Source organism: Nomascus leucogenys, chromosome 12 (assembly GCF_006542625.1).
Source record: "Nomascus leucogenys isolate Asia chromosome 12, Asia_NLE_v1, whole genome shotgun sequence".
Classification (NCBI taxonomy): domain Eukaryota; kingdom Metazoa; phylum Chordata; class Mammalia; order Primates; family Hylobatidae; genus Nomascus; species Nomascus leucogenys.
Genome location: NC_044392.1, coordinates 96826283 through 96846731, shown reverse-complemented (window position 1 = coordinate 96846731; position 20449 = coordinate 96826283). Strand labels below are relative to the sequence as shown.

Genomic DNA, 20449 nt, shown 5'->3' with positions numbered 1-20449 from the left:
CTCAATGCCTCATAGTGTCACCAAGCCCCCAGTGCAAGCCAATTGCAGAACAACCTAGCAGCTTCACAGCTATTAATTCAACTCTATTCTCTCTATTCTTCAAACATTTCCTGAGTACCTACTATATGCCAGGTACCGCACCAAGAATAGAAATGTGTTTAAAGAGAGCGTCTAAGAGTTCTAGAGAGAGGCAAAGACATCATTCTTTCCTCAGGATATTTGCAGCCTTCTGCATAGTCCAGCCCCAAACCCAGTGGGCAGGGTCAACCTAGATCACACTATAGGAGAGAAAAGGTAATTTCTTTTCCTCATCCATCATAGGTTCTTTGCTGAGACTCCTAGGACAAAAGACAGATTAACAAGAGAAAAGCATATACATTTATTTAATATAAATTTTACATGACACCAGAGCCTTCAGAAATGAAGAGCCAAAGAAACAGGGAGACCTCCTTATTTTTATGCTAAGTTTGATGAGGAAGTGGATAGCTGTGAAGAAGTAGGATTGGACAAAGCAGGTGTGATCTAATGGTAATAAACCAGGGTGGGTGGGGGGAGGTAGCAAGGTCTGTTTGTTCAGATTCTTTTGGCATTTCCTTGTCTTTGAGGATAAGGATGTTCATTTCCTCCAGATATATGGAGGGTACCTCTGGAATGAAGGTTTATGACCTGCTTTAGACAAGGGCAAAGAAATCCTCATGACCTGCATCAGAGAAGAAGGGTGAAGGGAGGTGAAAGTGATCTCCCTGCTTCTGTTGTTTCCTCCAATGCCAAGGTACCATATTTTGGAGCAACATGTCCTAAACCTCGTCAGTACCCAGAAATGGAAGTGTCTTCCCTTGCTTGTTAGGGTTATGAGGTTTTTTTCAGTTGTAAAACTTAGCTTTAGAAGAGTCAAAAATTGGAACATGACAAACCCCTGTTGCCATTAGCACCGATGGGCAGAATTGTACATGAGCACAAAGCCTCTATTTAACACCCTGAGCAGCTCGCAAGCACCACACATGGGGCTCCTCTGTAGCAAGAGCTCGGAGGAAAGCGGCAAGGACAAGCTGTTTTCAACCACACACTGTTGATGCCAGCGAAACCTGGGTGCCATTAGTACAGAAACCTGGGGGACAGGAGTTTTTCCAAGACACGGAACCTCACTCTTAAGAGTACAGAGTCAACTGGAGTCAACTGGCTTTGGTCCAAACCCTGGCTGTGAAACTTCAGTTTTTCTGTGCATGAGTTTCCTCGTCTGCAGAGTAGAGGTGCTAATAGTAGCTCTCTGCTACAGTTTGGATATGTTTTGTCTGTTCCCACCAAATCTTATGTTGAAATTTGATCCTCAGTGTTGGACGTGAGGCCTAGTGGCAGGTGTTTGGGTCATGGGGGCAGATCCCTCATGAATAGATTAGTGCCCTCCCTGGGGCGGGGCATGAGTGAGTTCTCACTCTATTTGCCCCCAACAGAGCTAGTTGTTAAAAAGAGCCTGGCACCTCCCCCTTTCTCTTCTTCCTCTCTTGCCTTGTGATCTCTGCACATGCCAGCTCCCCTTCACTTTCTGCTAGGAGTGGAAGCAGCCTGGGGCTCTCGCCAGATGCCCAATCTTGAATTTTTCGAGACATCAGAATCATGAGCCAAATAAGCCTTTTTTCTTTATAAATTACCCAGACTTGGGTATTCTTTTATAGCAACACAAAATAGACTGATGCTCTCTTATAGGGGTGTTGTGAGGACTAAATAAGTGAGTATATGTGGAGTGCTGAGCACTGTGTTCTGAGCTGAAATGGTCAAGTCCAGCAGCTTGGATGGACAATAAGTGAGGTTATGTGCTGAAAGCCAGGCAGTGGACTGTCTCCCTGGGTGTCGGATGCTCCCTATCAAATGGGAGCTGCAATACTTGCCTCAGAGGACTGATGAGGATGTAAAGGAGATCACATCAGTTAAGCACAGAGGCTGAGCAGGTACTTACAAAATCAGTTGTCTCAAACTTGGCTGCATATTAGAATCTCAAGGAGCTTTCCACCATTAGAATCTTCTAAAAAGCTTTGTGGCTATGTATTATTTAAAAATATGCTTATTTTTGTTTTAAATAATTTTAGAGTTACAGAAAGGTTGCAAAAATAATACTGAGAGTTCATATAACCTTTATCCAGCTTCCCCTAATGTGGATTTGCATTCCTATGGTCCAATTATCAAAAGTAAAAAATTAACATGAGTATAATGCTCAGCTAAACTACAGGCATTATTGAGATTTTACCAGTTTCTCTACTAATGTCCTTTATCTCCTCCAAGAACAAATCCATGTTCCCTTTGCATTTATTTATCAGGTGTCCTTAGTCTCTAAATCCATGGCAGTTCCTCAGGGTTTCCCTGCATTTCATGACACTTTTGATGAGGACTAATCACGTATTTCATAGAATGTCCTTCACTTGGGGTTTATCTAATGTTTTCCTGTGCTTAGATTGAGGTTATGCATTACTGAGAAGGATACCACCAAAGCCATAGGTCCTTCCCAGAATCTCATAACAGGAAGTATGTGATGTCCGTATGTCTTATTACGGGCAATGTTAACCTTCACCACTTGGTTAAGGTAATGTCTGCTGGGTTTACCCATTGTAAAGTTACTATTTTTCCCTTTGTCATTAATAAATAACTTGGGAGAGATACTTTCAGGTTATGCAGATAGCCTATTTCTCCTCATCTTTTTCACCATTAATGTTCTGTTTATTGGTGCATCTTGCCTGCGACAATTACTGCGACATTCTAAGGATGGTTTCCTAGTCCCTCATTCTTTCTACATTGTTTATTGGAATTTTTCTGTCATGAAATGCTGTTTCTTCTCCTCCATTTATTTATTTGTTTATTCAGTTATTTATTGAAATTATCATGGACTCGTGGATATTTATTTTATTTTATTGGTTTTATAATCCAATACTGACATTGTTTATTTTGGTTCAAACCTAAGACACTTTCCAAAATACCTGTGCCTGAGTTCCTCTCCAAGTCCTCTGAACCAGAGTCTATGGGGATGGAGCATAGGTATTTCCTTAAAACTCCCCAAGTGCACTAAATGTTAGTTCCCCCACTCTCCCCACCTGCTTCCTCTAAAAAGAAAAAAAAAAATTCTTCCTCACATCATTCTGCAGGGCTTGTTCTCAAACTGGCTGTCAGAGCCACTTGGGGAACCGGCTCTGTGGTTATCTCCATTCCTGCCTCCCCAGCCCACATATCCTTTCCTTCAGCTCACCAGGCCCACGATGGGAACTTGAGCACCAGAATTCCTTTTACAACTGCTTCCTGGTGTGGAAATTCTGCTGAGGTTTATTGTAGTTTTCACTGAGGTCAGGTGAAGGAAGCAAAAAACTAGGGCAGCCTTTAGAAAGTCAGGTTTGAGAAAAGACCCAAGGAAGTATGACCTTCAGCTAGGAGTGTCTTTCTAAATGGCATAGTGAATTTAGTGAATTCCAGCTGATGGCAGGCTCACAGCTGGGGCAGATGTTCCTGCAGTTTCCAGCGCTGCCTTCCAAGTCCCAGAAAGCACTTTTCTGCTGCTCGGACAGAGTTTTAACATGTGGAAACAACTCACTTACATGAATAACTTATCTTGACACCTCTGAAATCACAGTAACCAAATATGTAAATTTAATTCTCCATTTAGGGGATCAATATGGAGTCAGATAAGTTTTTTTTCCAAAGAGATGGTCTTCCTGAATAAGGAAATTGATCCTATAGCATCTTGAGCTGCTTTCCAATTACCCCCTACTCCTAGGTGCCAAATCAATCTCATGATATTTTTAGGAACCTAATTGTTTCTTTAGTCAGATTGATGCCAATAAAATGTCCAAAACTTGGATGAATCAAATTTAAAAAGTGATTTGTGATGGAATAAAAGCTTAACCCAAAGCATACCATGGCAACATGAAATTAGCATGGTTCCCCCAAATTATGCCATATGAATATGGGAAGATATATCTCACAATTTCTTATTTTTTTCTTCATCGTGGTCAGCTTCAACCCGAATTTTTGTTAGCAGGCATTTTCTGTGTTGAAAACACCTTCTGTTAAAATTCTAATGGGATTCCAATTTCTAGGGTAAGTAAATTAATAAAATCTGCAACAACTAGTCAGGAAAGGATCCAGTGTTTCACTATAGAACATAGAGACAATTCCAAGACAGGCATATTAGAGATGCAAAGTGTTAATTCAGCATAGCATCCAAACCAGGATAAGGAATGTTTAGATGCTGCATGACAAAAATAAATCTCTCTTCCTGGAAGAACTTTAACCTAAGAGGAGAAACAGCTCAAGGTTTATTGTTGTCAGAGCCACAAACATGACACCCCTCTTGATAAAAGACTTCGATCCCTGACCCCAGTAAAGTTGCTACTCTAAAAGCTATTTGTGTATTGATCTCCTCTGAAGAAAACGAATAGGTGTCTGGCAGGATGAGCATCTTTGGGAAACCAAGTTATTATACTTAGAGGAGAGCCCAGGTGACCAAAGTGGGAACCCTAGGGCATCAGGCTCTGAAAGATGACTTGCAAGATGCTGGGAAGCCTGGGCCTTTTCTCTTCTTAGTCTCTGCAACAAGGGCAGTTGCTGAGCATAATTCAAATTAGGAAAGTTTGTCTGCCAAGAAACCTTGACTAATCTTACCATTCATTCTTCAAAAGACAGAAGAGGTGGGGTAGACTGGCCTATTTTAGAAACCAGTCTGAGACCAAGACTCTTTAGTGCGTAAATATTTATTAATCCTCAAACAAGGGCACCTACCACCCCCACATGTTAATCCTGTGCACACCATCTTGAAGAAATGAGCCAGTACTTCCTGTTTGAGGCTGAGACAGAGATATAGAGGCAGAAAAACACTCGGAGACTCTCAGGCCACCAAGCAAGGACTGAGGATGTAGAGTTTCTGGACTAAAAGACTGTGGACTTTGAGTACATAGGCCCTCTGAAGCACCAAAAGAAAAATCGTGGCCTCTTGCTTGCTGTCTTCCTTTTTCTCCCATAGGATCAAACTAGGATCATCAACTTTCCATACTCAGAGAAGAAAATGTCTTTAGAAGTTTGCTGTTTAGCTGCTAATTCCATATAAATTTCTTTCAACAACAGAATTTTTAAAATTATTTATTGAGCACCTACCAGGGACTGTTCCAGGAATAAGACAAAACACTGCCCTCATGAACACCCAATAAACAAGTAAACAGCAACAATAATTCCAGAGAACAATTGATGCTATAAAGAAAATGAATTCAAGTGAGATGAAGTGAGGGGAGCAAGTGTCAGGTAAGGCCTTCCAGAGAAGGATATTATTTGAGCTGACACCCAATGGTGAGGAGTGAACTCAGAGAGGGTATTCCAGGCAAGTGACCACCATGAAGTGCAAAGGCCCTGAAGTAGGGACGAGCTTTGTAGAGTTGACCAGAAAGGTCAGTATGGTGGGAACGTAGTGAACAAGGCTGGGTGGATTAGAAGACTTAGAAGAGGAGCGACATCATAATGCATCCCAGCAGCCATGCTCTCTGTATAACTGGAAGCCTCTGGAAGCTTAGTGGAGTGGGGAATGGGAATGACATATTTTGTTTTGGTAATATCTCTACAGCTGCTTATGGTAAATAGACTGTAAGAAGAGTGAAAACAATACTATTGTTGTGACTTATTAATATGTAGGGTCTAAATCTGAGGAGACTGAACCTTCTGCAGCTCATTTTCAATCTCTTTGATGAAAATGATGGTCACTGATTTTATTTCGCAACCTCAAAACCTCTCCACTTCCTTACTCTGTAATCAGAAAAACCATTTGTTGAAACTCATTTAACTAGAAAATACAATTTGTGTTTATCAGCTTATTAAAGATAACATCTTACCTCAATCAGTCAAAGGAAAAAAAATTTTTTGCTTTAATCAGTTATCTCAATTTCCTCCTACAGGGATCCCAATCACCCTTCAGTACCTTATCATTATTATGAACCTTTTGGGCCTGATGAATGTACAATGTACCTCTCCCATGAGCGAGGACGCAAGGGCAGTCATCACCGCTTTATCACAGAGAAACGAGTCTTTAAGAACTGGGCACGGACATTCAATATTCACTTTTTTCAACCAGACTGGAAACCAGAATCACTTGCTATAAATCATCCTGAGAATAAACCTGTGTTCTAAGGAATGAGCGTACCAGACTATAATCCCAGGTATTCACTGCATCAGACTCCGAGACCCTGAACTTCCTGAGCCACCAGACAGGAAAGGGTAGCAGAAAACCACTTCACTACTCAGGAAGTACCATGGACAGATGCCTACCAGGCGTGACAAAGCAGTGCAGTTGGATTGTAAGGAAAAATTCCGGAATTAATGCATCCTAATGAGTGTTGTCCCCTTCAATGGTGTTACTTTAGGAGCTGAACATTCAATTCAGTTATACCACTATGACTAAAAACAGTCTGGATCTCTTAGTATTGCCTTTGAAACTGCAACATAAGCAACTCAACAATATTAGTTGCATTCCTTTATAGAAAGACCATGTCAAAGACGTTTTTCTATCAAGTTGTATTCTTTCCTGTTCTATAACCTTTGTCATCTGTTAGACTGTGTATGTGTGATTTGTAAAAAGCAGACTGAAACTATGGACATGATTTCTGAACAGCACATCTCCACTGACTTTCATGAAGCAAATGTCCAATATGTATTTATTGAGAGTTTTTTAGTGCAATCTAGGCCAGTATTTTTATAGACTATGATTATGTGGTAATTCTTCCTAACTCTTTAATCCTGAATGATGGTTGGAAATGGCCTAGAATTAGGTTACTCTGTTCACAATGCTCATTGTTAGCATGCAATTGGTATTTGACTTGGAAGTGTTGTGTTGTATTTTTTGAACCCCTAGGCTTCAGGAAAACTGCTCTTTTATAAAAAGAATAGCAATGACATTTTCTAATGTGCAGAAATGTTCCAAAAGGACAAAATTGAAAACCAAAAACTATGTTATTAAAACAAAAAAACGCTAACAAGAGAAATTTAAAGGTAGTTTTCTTTAGTAATAATTTATGTAAGTGTCCTCTCTTGAGCCCTAGTTTCCTCTTTGGCAGAATGATGTCACTGTACCAGACAACCTCTTAGGTTTCATCCCAAATCTAAACTTGTGGCCTCTTCTTGACCCATTTGAAGACTCTGCACTTGGGAGTGATGGGGCCCCAACAGTAGCAGGAACCTTATTTTGGGGAGCCTTATCTACATTCATATTACTTATCTCACTCTTGTGGTTAAAACTACACTTCTTCCTTGGTCCACATGGGCTAAAATCTACCCCCTGCTTCTCTCGAAGCATCACCATCCACCTCTTCCCCAGCATCTCAACACAAAAACACAGGATACACACACGCACACACAAAAGACATACTTCCAAGGGGTTCCCTGGCTACAAGAGCAAAGAGCTTCCCTTCTGTGAGGAAAAGAGACTACAAGGACATGCTGTATTCATTCAACTCATTTATGCTATGAACTGTTTAGACTCACTACAAATCTTCTTAGATTATATTCATTACCATTCCCTGGTCTGAAGGAGTATAAAGGACTTATTTTATTCAGAGCCAAGATAAATTCATATTATAGATTTTTATTTAAACAAGTAATATTGTTCAAAAATAGTCTCTTATAAATATACTAGTGTTTTCTTTACACATGACTTAGAAGGCATTAGTTTCTCTAATGCCAAATTTGAAGGCACCGGCAAATGTTATGTATGAAGACTGACATTGTTTTATAGACATGACCTGGCTTGTGATTAAAGAAGTTTTATCACATTACCACTTCTTTTCCCTTTTCTTAATTAGTACACTAACTAGTACTATTAATTATACGGAGTACTGTTGTTAAAATGCAAACACAATCAGGGTACTCGCATAACATAAACAAAGTTGATATTGTTGTGTGCGGCTTGGGCTGTTCAAAGCCAGTAAGATTGAAATGGCTGTCCAAAACATACTGGAATATGTTAAGTTTTCTCATAGTTTTTAAAGGGACCATGAATTTTATTCCAACACATTGTCTTCCACAGCATGGACTCTGAACACATCGTATTTTATCAACATATGAAAAAGTGTATTAATTTTATACAATTTACTTATAGGCTACCTTTATAATCACTTGAAGAGATTATGTTGCTCAAACGTAAGTGGCTCCTTTGACAATTTCTATATTTGTGGAAATTTGGAAAGGCATAGTTTCAACATGCAAGAATGTAATTATATTGCCTCATCTAATAATATCTCACATATCTATCTTCAGATTTTAGATTTTCTTTATTAAAAAAACCATCATGGTAGCTCCATCTTGTTTGTAACTTCTCCCTCTCAAATACTCAAAAGAATGAGGAGACCAAATTCTGAAAATTCTGGCTTCACTGGGAAATGTTTTAAATCTACATATAGCTAGGATATGTGATTTCGTATTTTTTAAAAATGTGGTGTAAATAAGTGCAAAAAATTACCACTTGCAAAGTGGTTTTATTACAGCATTAAAGAAAATGAATAGAATTCTGATAGATTGTGCTGATGAACCTGGTTGTGGGCAATTGAATTCTTGTCTTGCCACTACCATTTCATGACTGTTGTCTTAACACTATTCAACACCATTAAATATAAACTCTGATATAAAAGATGACTACAGAACCATGTTTATAGACCTCGGTGATTTCAGTATCTGATTGTGTTTGATGCCTAAGTCATACTCGTTATGTTACATACCTTTTTCCTCTCTCCCAGCTGTGTCATCAGCTCCCTCCTAGCTTTTAAGACCACAGTAATACAATGCCACAGCTGGCCGATCCATGGCTTCCGTTATTTCAACACAAGAACATTTGGCAGAGGCCATTACAATAGATAGCCATTATGGGCAAAGATACAGGAATTTGCAAACAAAATCAATCACTTCAAATGGCCCATAAAAAGAGGAATCTCAGATTTAATATTCTACAGTAAATATTCACCCAAGAAAGCATACATTAAAAGAACATTAGGAGGTAAATATTCAGCATGCTGTGTGGAGACTTAGCTGTGTGATTTCCATTACCGTTAATGGGCTTTTGGCAACTAAGTCCCTGTGCTTTGCTAACCATGGTGTGTACTCCTAAGGGCTACACATAAAACCTGGGCAATTCAGGGACTTCTGAGGTCATCAGATTTCAGAGTAAGATCTTTTCTTTAAAAAAAAGAATAGATGAAAGCAAAACACAAAGTACAGTACCTAAAAGAGAAATTTGTGTGGTCTCTCACAATCCTTAGGTTGCTACCAGATTTGTGTATCCTTTGTTTTCTGAAGTTCTCTCCATTACTGATCTATTTGAATGACATGAGAATGGAGGGAAATAATCTCATTTTGAAATAAAAACTCCCCTCAAAAATTAAAATTACCGACTTAGAAGATAATGAATGCTAAGTAAAAGTAGAAGGAGAAAGTTGAAATTCTATTAGGATTAAGACAGTGTTATTTAAAAGCATATGCACCCATTTAGTACCTGCCTAAATATTTGCCCTTGTGTAAGAGCAAACTCATTTCAGAAATATATCCTGAATTCCACCAGGGTGATGGTTCAAACTGTTAAATAAACCTACTCTGAAAGAAGGTTCCATGTTCCTATTCTCTCTCTGCAGTGTTAGGAGGTGATGTTAACACTCTGTATGTTTTGTATCTGACCCAATCATTTCTTCCATTCTCATTGCTTCTCTCTTAAACCTCATTGTATCTCTTTACTGTCATTTTCTCCCGATTGTCTTCTTTTGTCTACAGTGTCCTCTTAAACCAGCAGTCTTTGGGGCAGTTAAGGTCTTCCTTGTAGGTTTTTACACTAAAGATCTATCTGGGGAACAGATTTGGGGTAGGTCCTGCCAGAGTAATGACCATGGTAGGTGGGAGGAATATATCTGGCTACCATACAAGGTACTTCAGAAGTACCATTATGGTTTGCCCAGGGCCAGGTGGGGAGTGAAGAAGAGGGGTCCCCAAGACACAGACTTCAGTGCTAAAACCAGGGAAGTCCTGGGCTCCATGACAGTGGCTCACCCTATCAGAAGGCCACCTCAAAGAGAATTATAATAATAAGCCCTGGGGGGCAGGATGTGTGAACCAATTGCCTAGGTGTTAGCACATGCCAGAAGGTACTCTGGAATGGAAAGAGGTGAGAGTGTCTCAAGGTTTAAAAATGAGCAAGTGTAGCCCCTCTTTTGTAGCTCACTCATCCCACCTTCTCAGGGTGTTGAAATGCAAATGCAAAAAGGCTGAAACCCTGTTTCTTTCTACTCAGTGCCCTAATATTATATACTGCCTTGAATTGTCCTTTGTCTTTTTATGTGTGTGTCCTGTTAGTCTAATTAGATTGTAAGCTCCTTGAGGGCAGAGACTCTTTCTCCTTTGTCTCTGCAGCCTATACCTAGTATAGTGCCTTGCACACAATAGGCGCTCAATAAATGTCTGTTGTTGATGATGACCTCTTAATGTTGACCCACTGGATTAGTAATTGGGTATTAACACATCCTTCTATTTTAAAAGTACAAGAAATGCAATATGTTATGATATAGTAAAATTTTAAGTGGGTTTTTATAGGGTTAGTTCTTAAACCTATAATGTTTTTAATCAACAGAGATGACCTAGATTTCAGTGGGATAATGTTGCTGAATTCATTACATTTGCTAATCCTGGCTGTACTGGGCACACAGGTGAAGTAAAGTTCAGCAAGCTTTGTGTTTTCGCTGTTAGCGAACTGCTCTTAGCACAAATTAAATTTAATATTGACAAATGCTATACCATCTGCAGAAAGGCGGAAGAACAGCTTGGGCTGTGACTTCTGTGGTTCAACGACAAAAGGAAGGCTAAAATGAGACAGGTTATAACCTGCTTTAAACTTGACAGCTTTCTAAAGCTGCTGAGAATCCAACTGGTGGTTATTGAAGGTCTATAAAAATTAAGTATACATTTATCTTGAAAATGAAATGAAACAAACAAACAAAAAAACATTTTGTTTCCATGAAGCAGATCCAAAATTGTTTCATCTCTACCAGAATGTGAAGGGAAAGGAGAACCCTTGGGAAAAGCTGTCCTCAGGTGGAGCATCGCAGGCTCCCGAATCACCACCTGGCCAGAACCTGGTGTTCAGTTACATCCCAGCTACAGGAGAGGGCAACAGGCAGGCAGTAAAGGTGAGTCAGCTGCCACCTTTACTTCTACAAAGGACCATATCATTCCCTTCTTGAGCATGTGGACACTCTAGAATTCCTCTTTCATCATCTACTCTTCCACATACTTATTTAAATGTGTGATCTCAATTTCATTTTTTAAAGCACAGGAAAAGGGCTAGAAGACACTAAACTGAGAAGAGTGCTTATTTCTAAACGGAGAGGATCACAGATTTTCTAGCATTTTCAAAATTTATATTATAATCACAAAATGTTATTTCATAAAATTTTAAGAATGTCTTTGCTCACAGCATAAGTTATCTCAAGGGTTAGTGTCTTTAGTCCTGTACCATGTGACTAGCTCTTTAATTTCAAAACCAAATATAGGAAATCCAGAAGATTGAGTCAAAATTTTTATAATTATACTCTACCAACTGAATATCTTCTGTGTTTTGCACCATGTCTTTTGTGACATATATGTTATTTCACCATAATCCTATTATCCCATTTTGCAGACAAGCAAACTGAAACTAACAGAAGTTGTGTGTCTGGCCCCCTGGGTGATGAAGATGAGAACAGACACACAGCATGTCTTGTACCGAGCATTCTTCTATGTGCTTCACGTATATAAATGCATTTAGTCCTCACAATAACCCCATGACATAGGTTCTTTTATCATTCCCCTTTACAGATGCAAAAATTGAGGTACAAGGCACTTCAGTAACTTACCCAAGGTCATGCATCCATTAAGTGGGAAAGGCAGGTTAGAAGCCAAAGGGTCTGTCTCTGGAGTGTCTGTTCTTTGTCACCATGTACTTCTTGGCAGAAATTTAATCCTATAGGCAACAATTTCTATTAGAATATTCATTATATAATATTCGATACACACCAAATAATGTGATGAGTATGTATATTATGAAGGAAACATAAAAAGAACATTATCACTACTTTTGAAGCTGCCTGAGTATTTCTTCTATTGCCGTGAATTTTTTTATTTACCATTTTCTTGCTTTCTAAACGGTTTTATTACATACAGATATATATATGTAAATACTATATCATTTAGTTTTGTATATTTATAAACAGTATAAGCCTGTTAAAATGTTGTATATAGTCTTCTGAAACTTGCTTTTCCCCAAGATTTATCCATATCCTTAGCATATATACAACTCCAGTTTATTTGCACTACTGTATAATGCCATCATGTGAATATACCATAATTTACTTTTATCCATTCTTTTAGTAAATATTTGGGATTTTTGCTTGTTACTAACATGTACAATGCTTGTATGAACGTTCTTAGAAAATTCTAGTAAGTGTGCAAGAATTTTGTAGATTGCATACCTAGGAAACAAATTGCTGAGCTATAGAGTCAAACAGTTCACATGTGCATGATATTGCCAAATCGTTTCCAAAGTGATTGGACATTTTATACTTCTAACAGTAGTTGTCCACATCCTTGCCAACATTTGGTATTTCCAGACTGTAAATTTTTGACCAACTGGTGGATGTAAATCATATCTCATTATGATCTTTACGTGTATTTCCCTTATTTTTTATGTAGTTTAGCATTTTTTCCTATTAATTCTCTGTGAGTGTTACTTCATCTGTGAAAACGGCTATTCATCTTTCTTCACTCTTCTCCTGGGTTATTTTACTTTTTGATTTAAAGAATACTTAGTATATTCTTGATACTGTTTTTGTTGATTCTATGTGTTATAAATATCTCCTTCCAATTTGTGGCTTGGCTTGTCTTTTTCTCTGGTGCGTTTCAAGGAACAAAAGTTTTACATTGTACTGTTTATGTCAATTTCATGTTTTCTATCTTACATCATTAGAGCTTCTTATTCCTTATTTAATAACTCTTCCACTGTTCTTAATCATTAACTATTTTCCTATATCTTATTCTAGAAATTTCAAAGGTTTTGTCTTTCACATGGCAGTTAAGGATTTATTTGCTTGTATGATGTGAGGTAGAACTCACTTTTGTTTTTATATAGATACCAACTGTCCCAGCCAGCACAATTTACTGAAGAATTTGTTTTTCCCTAGTGATTTGCAATCAAATTTTCATATATGTGGGAATTTATTTCTGCTCTCTGTAATCTGTTCAATTCTAATCAAATTGACTATCTCTTTACTAATAAAAATCATGGTCTTAATTACTATAACTTTATAATAAATCTTGATATCTTGTGGTAAAATTTCTTCCTCATCTTATGCTGCCTTCGGGGAATGTCTTGCTTATTCTTTTTTTTTTTTTTTTTTTTTTAGTTTTAAATTTTTACCGAGGTAAAATTTTCATTCAGTAAGTACACAAATCTTATGTTTATAGATTAATGAAATTCTATATGTCTATGCACCTGAGTAACCACTACCAAGGTCAAAATGTGGTATGCTTCTATTATCCTGGAGGCTCACTCATGTCTCTTCCAGTCAACCTTTCCATCCAGAGCAACCATCATTCTGACTTCTATCCATGTAGATTTGCTCTGCCTGTTTCAAAATTTCATACAAATGGAATCATGTGTCTCATATATGTATATGCAATGGCACGATCTCACCTCACTGCAACCTCTGCCTCCCAGGTTCAAGCGATTCTCCTGCCTCAGCCTTCCAAGTAGCTGGGATTACAGGAGCGCACCACCACATCTGGCAAATTTTTTGCATTTTTAGTAGAAACAGGATTTAACCATGTTAGCCTGGCTGGTCTTGAACTCCTGACTTCAGGTGATCCACCCACCTTGGCCTCCCAAAGTGCTGGGATTACAGGCATGAGCCACCATGCCCGGCCCATGTGGTACATTTTCTTTCAGTCAAAATTATGTTTGTAAGGTTTATTCCCGTCAATAGTTATTCTTTCATTGCTGTGTAGTATCGCATTGCACTAGAATTACTAATTCTAATATTGATGGTCTTTTGGGTTGCTTTCATTTTAGGGCTACTATGAATATAGTTGTTATGAAAATTTCTAAACATGTATTTTGGTGGACTGTCTTGGTCCATTTGGACTGCTATAACAAAGTGCCATAGACTGAGTGGCTACCAAACAGCAGACATTTATTTCTCACAGTTCTGAAGGTGAGAAAGTCTGAGATTGGGTGTCAGCATGTTCAAATTCTGCTAAGAGCACTTTTCCACATTGCAGGGCCATCTTCGCATTTTATACTCACCTGGCAAAAACACGGCAAGAGAGCTCTTTGAGATCTGCTCAGAGATTCTTCAGGCCCAGTCCCCATTTTAATTTACTCCAACACACTGATTTTCAAATGTCAATACAAACTTGCATTAGTAGGAAAAAAACCCACTTAGTCATGATGTAGTATAATCCTTTCTATCTATTATATTTGAGCACTGTTTTTTAAAGGATTTTTTACAAATGTTTTCACAAGATAGCACGGTCTGTAATTTTTCTTGCTTGTATTAACTTTTTCAGGTTTTGATATCAAGGTTATGCTAGTGTCATTAATGGATTAGAAAGCATTTCCTCTTTTTCTATTTTCTACAAGAGTTTGTATACTGTTGGTATTATTTCTTCCTTGAGTGTTTGAAAGAATTGAAGCCATTTGAAACTGTAATTTTCTGTGTGAAGATATTTTTAATTATAGATTCAGTATCTTTAATAAACACAGATATAGATTTTCTACTTCCACTTCTGTCAATTTTGGAGTATTGTGTTTTTAAATAAATTTGTCCATTTCATCTAAATGAAATAAAGTTGTTTGTAATATTCTTAGTCTCTTTTTAATTTCTACGGATAGCTTGTATATCTTTTTCTCTTTCCTGGTAGTGGTTCTCCCTGTCTCTCTCTCTCTGTTTAACTTGACAGGAGTTTCTTGTAGTAATTATTTGTTTGTTTAACATATCCTTGAAATTTTTATATTTATTAGTGTTTTCCTCCTCCTGTCATTGGGTTTAATTGCTGTACTTGTTCTAGCTTCTTGAGGTAGAAGTTTAGATTTGTGATTTTTTTCATTCTTCTTGTCTAATATATGAATCTAGAGCTATAAATTTTTCTCTAAATTCTGATTTAGCTGCATTTCACAAGTTTTGATATGCTGAATCTTCATTAACATTCACTTCAAAATATTTTAAAATTTCCCTTGTGATTTCTTCTTTAATGCATGAGTTATTCAGATATATGTTGCTTAATTTACAAATATTTTGGCATTTTCTAGAAATGTTTTAGTTAATTTTTAACTCTGTTCCATTGTGGTCAAACATCACAGTAATACTCTGGCAAATAATATCGTGTATTATTTCCATTCTTTTTTGAAATTTATTTAGACTTTTCTTAATGGTCCATAATGTCTATTTTGATGAATATTCCATGTGTACTTAAAAATGTGTACTTTGGGCCGGGCGCAGTGGCTCACGCCTGTAATCCCAGCACTTTAGGAGGCCGAGGCGGGCGGATCACGAGGTCAGGAGATCAAGACCATCCTGGCTAACATGGTGAAACCCCGTCTCTACTAAAAATACAAAAAAAAAAATTATCCGGGCGTGGTGGCGGGCGCCTGTGGTCCCAGCTACTCAGGAGGCTGAGGCAGGAGAATGGTGTGAACCCAGGAGGCGGAGCTTGCAGTGAGCCGAGATCGTGCCACTGCACTCCAGCCTGGGCGACAGAGCAAGGTTCTGGCTCAAAAAAAAAAAAAAAAAAAAAGTGTGCTTTATTATGGTTGTGGATAGTAATCTTTATGTGTCAGTTAAGTTGATTACTAATGTTGTTTAAATCTTTTTTATACTTAACTAATTTTGTTGTCTGTTCATTCTATAATTCACTAAGGCGAATATATGGAATCCTGCAACTATTTCTCTGTGAATTCCTGTTTTCTTCTTTTAGTCTGACTTTTGCCTTGAAAATGTGTTGTTAGATGCATACATATTTAGGATTGTTATACCTTCCTTTAGAAGTGATCTTTTTGCCATTATAAAATGTATCTCATTATCTTTAGTAATGCTGCACTCCTTAAAGCCAATTTTGCCTGGCACTGGTATAGCTACACTTGCTTTTGTTAATGTTTTTATGTTTATATTCTTTTCTACCTCTAATGTCCTTTTAATTTCAATTGTCTTGTGTTCTTTCTTTTAAATTGTTTCTCTTATAAACAGCAGTAATTTACTTTTCTTTTTTATCTTGTCTGATGCAAGATATTTTTACTGAACACTGCATTTTACTTTGACAGGTTTTTTCTTCAGCACTTGATGTCATTCCATTGTCTTCTTGTTTCCATAGTTTCCATTTTTATTGTATAAATATTTATATACACACATATACATATATATATGTCTGTATGTATACATATAAGTACATGTGCATTTATATATTATATATGTACAAAGAGAGAGAGAGGGACATTCTATCAGTTTTGTTTCTCCGAAAAATCTTGACTAATAGAGGTGATGTCTTAGTTTTCTTCACTGTAAAGTTACTCTTTTCCCCTTTGTAATTGTTAAGAATCTTGCAGGTTGATACTTTGAAAATATCCTGTTTTTTATCATACTATCGCTCACTTACGTTAACATCCATTGATGATCCTTGCTGCAAAAATTATTACTGTGGTGTTTACCAAATAGTGATTTTTTTTTATTTTCATCATTTATTCTATATTTTGTCTGGAATTTGGAGTTGTACTGTAAGGAAGAATCACCTCTTTTCCCCAGTTATTCAGATATTTTAAATTTCCAAATATATAGAACTTCATTAATCTTTTTATGTTGATTGCTAACTTAATTGCTTGTGGTTAGAGAATATGGTCAGCATTATGTCGTTTTAAATATTTGAGACTCGTTTTATATAGTACATTGTCAACTTGTGCAAGTGTTTCATGTGTATTTCTCTTTAATACTGGGGCCCAGTTTTCCATAATACACCCATTACATCAAGCTTGCTAATTGTGTTGTTCAAATATTTTCTATTTTTACTAATTTTAGTCGGTTAGGTCAAACAATAATAGAAAAGCATTTTTTACTTCCCCAATATGATATTGAATTTGTCATTTTTCCTCTATACATCTACAAATTTTTTTGCTTCAGTTATTCTGAGGTGTATACAAGTTTTTCATTGTTTTGAAGTTAGTTTTATCATTTGGTATTAACCACTTGTATTCCTAATAACAATTTTACCTTAAAGTTTGTATTTTTCTGTCATTAATACAGCTGAATGCTCTTTTTGTTACTATTTTCTATGAATATCTTTAAAAGACACTTTTACTTTCAATCTTTTGTGCCCTTATATTTTCGGTATTTCTTATCAACAACATAAATAACATAATGTTTTTTTTTTTTTTCTGAAATCTGACAATCTCTGTCTTTTATTAGAAAGTTGACTTAATTTCCAATTTGGGGGAATTAATAATTTATTTAGACTTGTTACTATAACTTATTTTGCAATTTCCATTCATTCATTCTTCTTCTAAGCCTTTATCTCCTTTATTGCACATTTCTTCTAACTGGTCATGTTTATTGTTACTCCACTTTTCTCTTTCTGTTTGGAAGTTAGATACTTTTTCTGCTAATGGTTACTCTTGAAGTGAAATTTTATCATATATACTTAACAACTTAAGAAATTATATGATTAATCAATATCTTCAAATTCCTCCTCCCTGCCTGAATAATCAAGGACCTTAGAAACCTTTAATTCTCAATGATATCCTTCCTATATAAGTTAATTCTATATACTTCAATTCCACACATTAAAAATTAGTTTAATTTTATATACATTTAACTTGTTTACTTTTTTTTTGCTCTCCATCCCTTTTTTCATATCAGAAATGTTCACTGTTTTTTCCTGTTGTTCTTAAATTCTTTAGAAGCTTCATTGACGACTTATTTGTGGGGAAACTACCACATTTGTATGCATGAAAATGTCTTCCATCCTTGCCTTGCTTTTCTGGATACACAATTCTAGGTTAATAGTGATTTTCTTCTCACCTGTTTAAAGATATTGTTCAACTATCTCCTGATTTATGTCACTGTTGAAAAGTCTTCTGTTGTTGCTTTATTATTCCTTTGTACAGTCTCTGGCTGCTTGTGTGATCTTGTCTTATCTTCGGAGTTCTAAATTTTCACTACAATATGTCTAGATATGGATTTTCTTTATTCTGCTACTTATGTAGGTTAATTTCTACATCTACAGAGTGACATCTTTTATCATCTCTGGAAAACCTTTAACCATGATCTCTTCACCTATTGCCTCTCCTATATTACCTCTATTCTCCCTTTTAGGACTCGAGTTAGATGCATATTAGATCTTCTGTTTTATCCTCCATGTTCTTAATCATTTTTCCATATTTTTCATCTCCCTGTCTTGTGTGTCACATTCTAGGTCACTTCTTCAATTCTATTTCCTAGTTTGTTAATTTTCTCTTACCCGGTCTACGCTATTATTTAATTCAATTCGACCCAGACCATCTGACCAATTCAAAGCAATATCCTTTGGCCCAAACCTATATTTCTGTTAATACATTTTTTTAGGATGCAACATTCCTTTGTAGGCTTCTCGTCAGACACGTATCTGTATAATCTATGTAAAATCACGAAATACCAAAGGAAATATACCAGCAGAAGGGAGATTCAACAGAAATAACAAACAACAATTTAGAAATGTGAATTATTTATCAGATAAAGAATATACAATAATTACATATGGAATATTTAAAAATACTTAAAATGGATTTTTAAAAGAGCAAGTTGTCATAGGATCAACTACATTTCCCAGTAGCATCTCAGTCAGTTTGGGCTGCTATAACAAATTACCATAGACTGGTTGGCTGAAACAACAACCATTTATTTCTCACAGTTCTGGAGACTGAGCAGTCTAAGATCACTTGTGCTGGCAGATCCAGTGTCTTGTGAGGGCCTGCTTCCTGGTTTAGGGATGTCATCCTCTTAGTTGAATCCCACGTTTCCTCCTCTTTTGAAAAGGTATTGATCCCATTCATTTAGGCTCCACCCTCATGAGCTAATTATCTCTCAAAGGCCCCACCTCCAAATATCATCACATTGGAGAATAGGCTTCAACATGGAAATTCTGGGACTGCGAGTGCACAAACATTCAGCCCATACCAGCATTTTCTTATAATCCTGTATACTAAGCCATAGAAACCTCAACAGAAGAAACAATCAGCCTAAATAAAGAACTTAACATTTATCTATGTTAACTTTAATTGTACTGGTGTCAGCTTGTCAAAATAATTTTAATTCTGTCATCTCTTGGACATCTAATCCCTTATTGTTTGTGCCACGTGTAAAGTTGATAAGCATATTATTAGGAGATGGTAGTCCAGCCACAGATTCCCTGTAGGATAAAAGAAAGCTGCTAATTTGGATATGACTGATCCACCTGGTATCTGTTACTTGATCCAAAGCATATTTCACTTTATTTTACAAGGATGCAGTGGAAGGCTTTAGCAAACGTGTTGCTGAAATACAAACATTTTCCGACTATATCATCCCCCTGGCCTGTCACCAGCCTAAAAAGAAAATCAAGTTGGTACCTGGTGAGAGCTGCATTCCTTCTTGTAAGTTCTTGCTTCAAATGCAGAATTTTCAAAGCCCTTTTTTGGTGAGTCTTACAGCATGATCCTTTCCTGCAGTATTCTACTATGATTTCAGCTTCCTCTTTTCTTGGACTGTGTTACAAACATATTCTTTTGCCTCTGGTGCCCATGTTAGCCATCTTCCTTTCCTGGATTTCAGACATATGAGTCTCATTGGAGCCGGCCTGGCATTTTTAATAAGGGATTAAAACCAGACAAGATGTTGGGAGGGTTACCTTGATTTTTCTCATGCCCTGCTGTATTATTTCACTCTTACTTTGCCAATAAAGACATACCCAATACTGGGTAACTTATAAAGGAAAAGAGGTTTAATGGACTCACAGTTCCATATGGCTGCGGAGGCCTTGTAATCACGGCAAAAGGCAAAGGAGCAGCAAAGCCATGTCTTACATGGCAGCAGGCAAGAGAGAAGTGTTAGCAAAAGTGGAGAAAACCATCAGATCTCATGAGAACTCACTCACTATCATGAGAATAGCAGCATGGGTGTAACTGCCCCCATGATTCAATTACTTCCCACTGGGTCACTCCCATAGTACATGGGGATTATGGGAACTACAATTCAAGATGAGATTTGGGTGGGGACACAGCCAAACCATATCGCCTGCCTTTTCGCTACTAGTACTTGTCATTTTTGAGTTTGTAACAAGATATGGATTTGACTGTTACCAAAATAGGCCATGCAGCTAATAGGCTCTTCATGAGACTAGAACTATCTTTTTTCTAATTTTTTTTTTC

General features: G+C 37.1%; 1 protein-coding gene and 1 long non-coding RNA gene across 2 annotated transcripts in view; one reads left to right on the top strand and one right to left on the bottom strand.

Moving 5' to 3' along the window:
• Window positions 1-10468, top strand: part of ST6GALNAC5 (ST6 N-acetylgalactosaminide alpha-2,6-sialyltransferase 5) — a 192351-nt gene extending 181883 nt beyond the window's left edge. Inside the window, exon 5 of the mRNA XM_003260222.2 lies at window positions 5919-10468. Coding sequence (XP_003260270.1) covers window positions 5919-6150 — 232 coding nt within the window. The 3' untranslated portion in view covers window positions 6151-10468. The remainder of the gene's footprint in view (window positions 1-5918) is intronic.
• The window catches only part of LOC115837671, a 30873-nt gene extending 10730 nt beyond the window's left edge, over window positions 1-20143 (bottom strand). The window contains exons 1-3 of the long non-coding RNA XR_004032740.1: window positions 19652-20143; window positions 11883-11989; window positions 9229-9320 (exon numbers count right to left, since the gene is read on the bottom strand). This is a non-coding gene — a long non-coding RNA (uncharacterized LOC115837671). The remainder of the gene's footprint in view (window positions 1-9228; window positions 9321-11882; window positions 11990-19651) is intronic.
• Window positions 20144-20449: the final 306 nt, after the last annotated feature.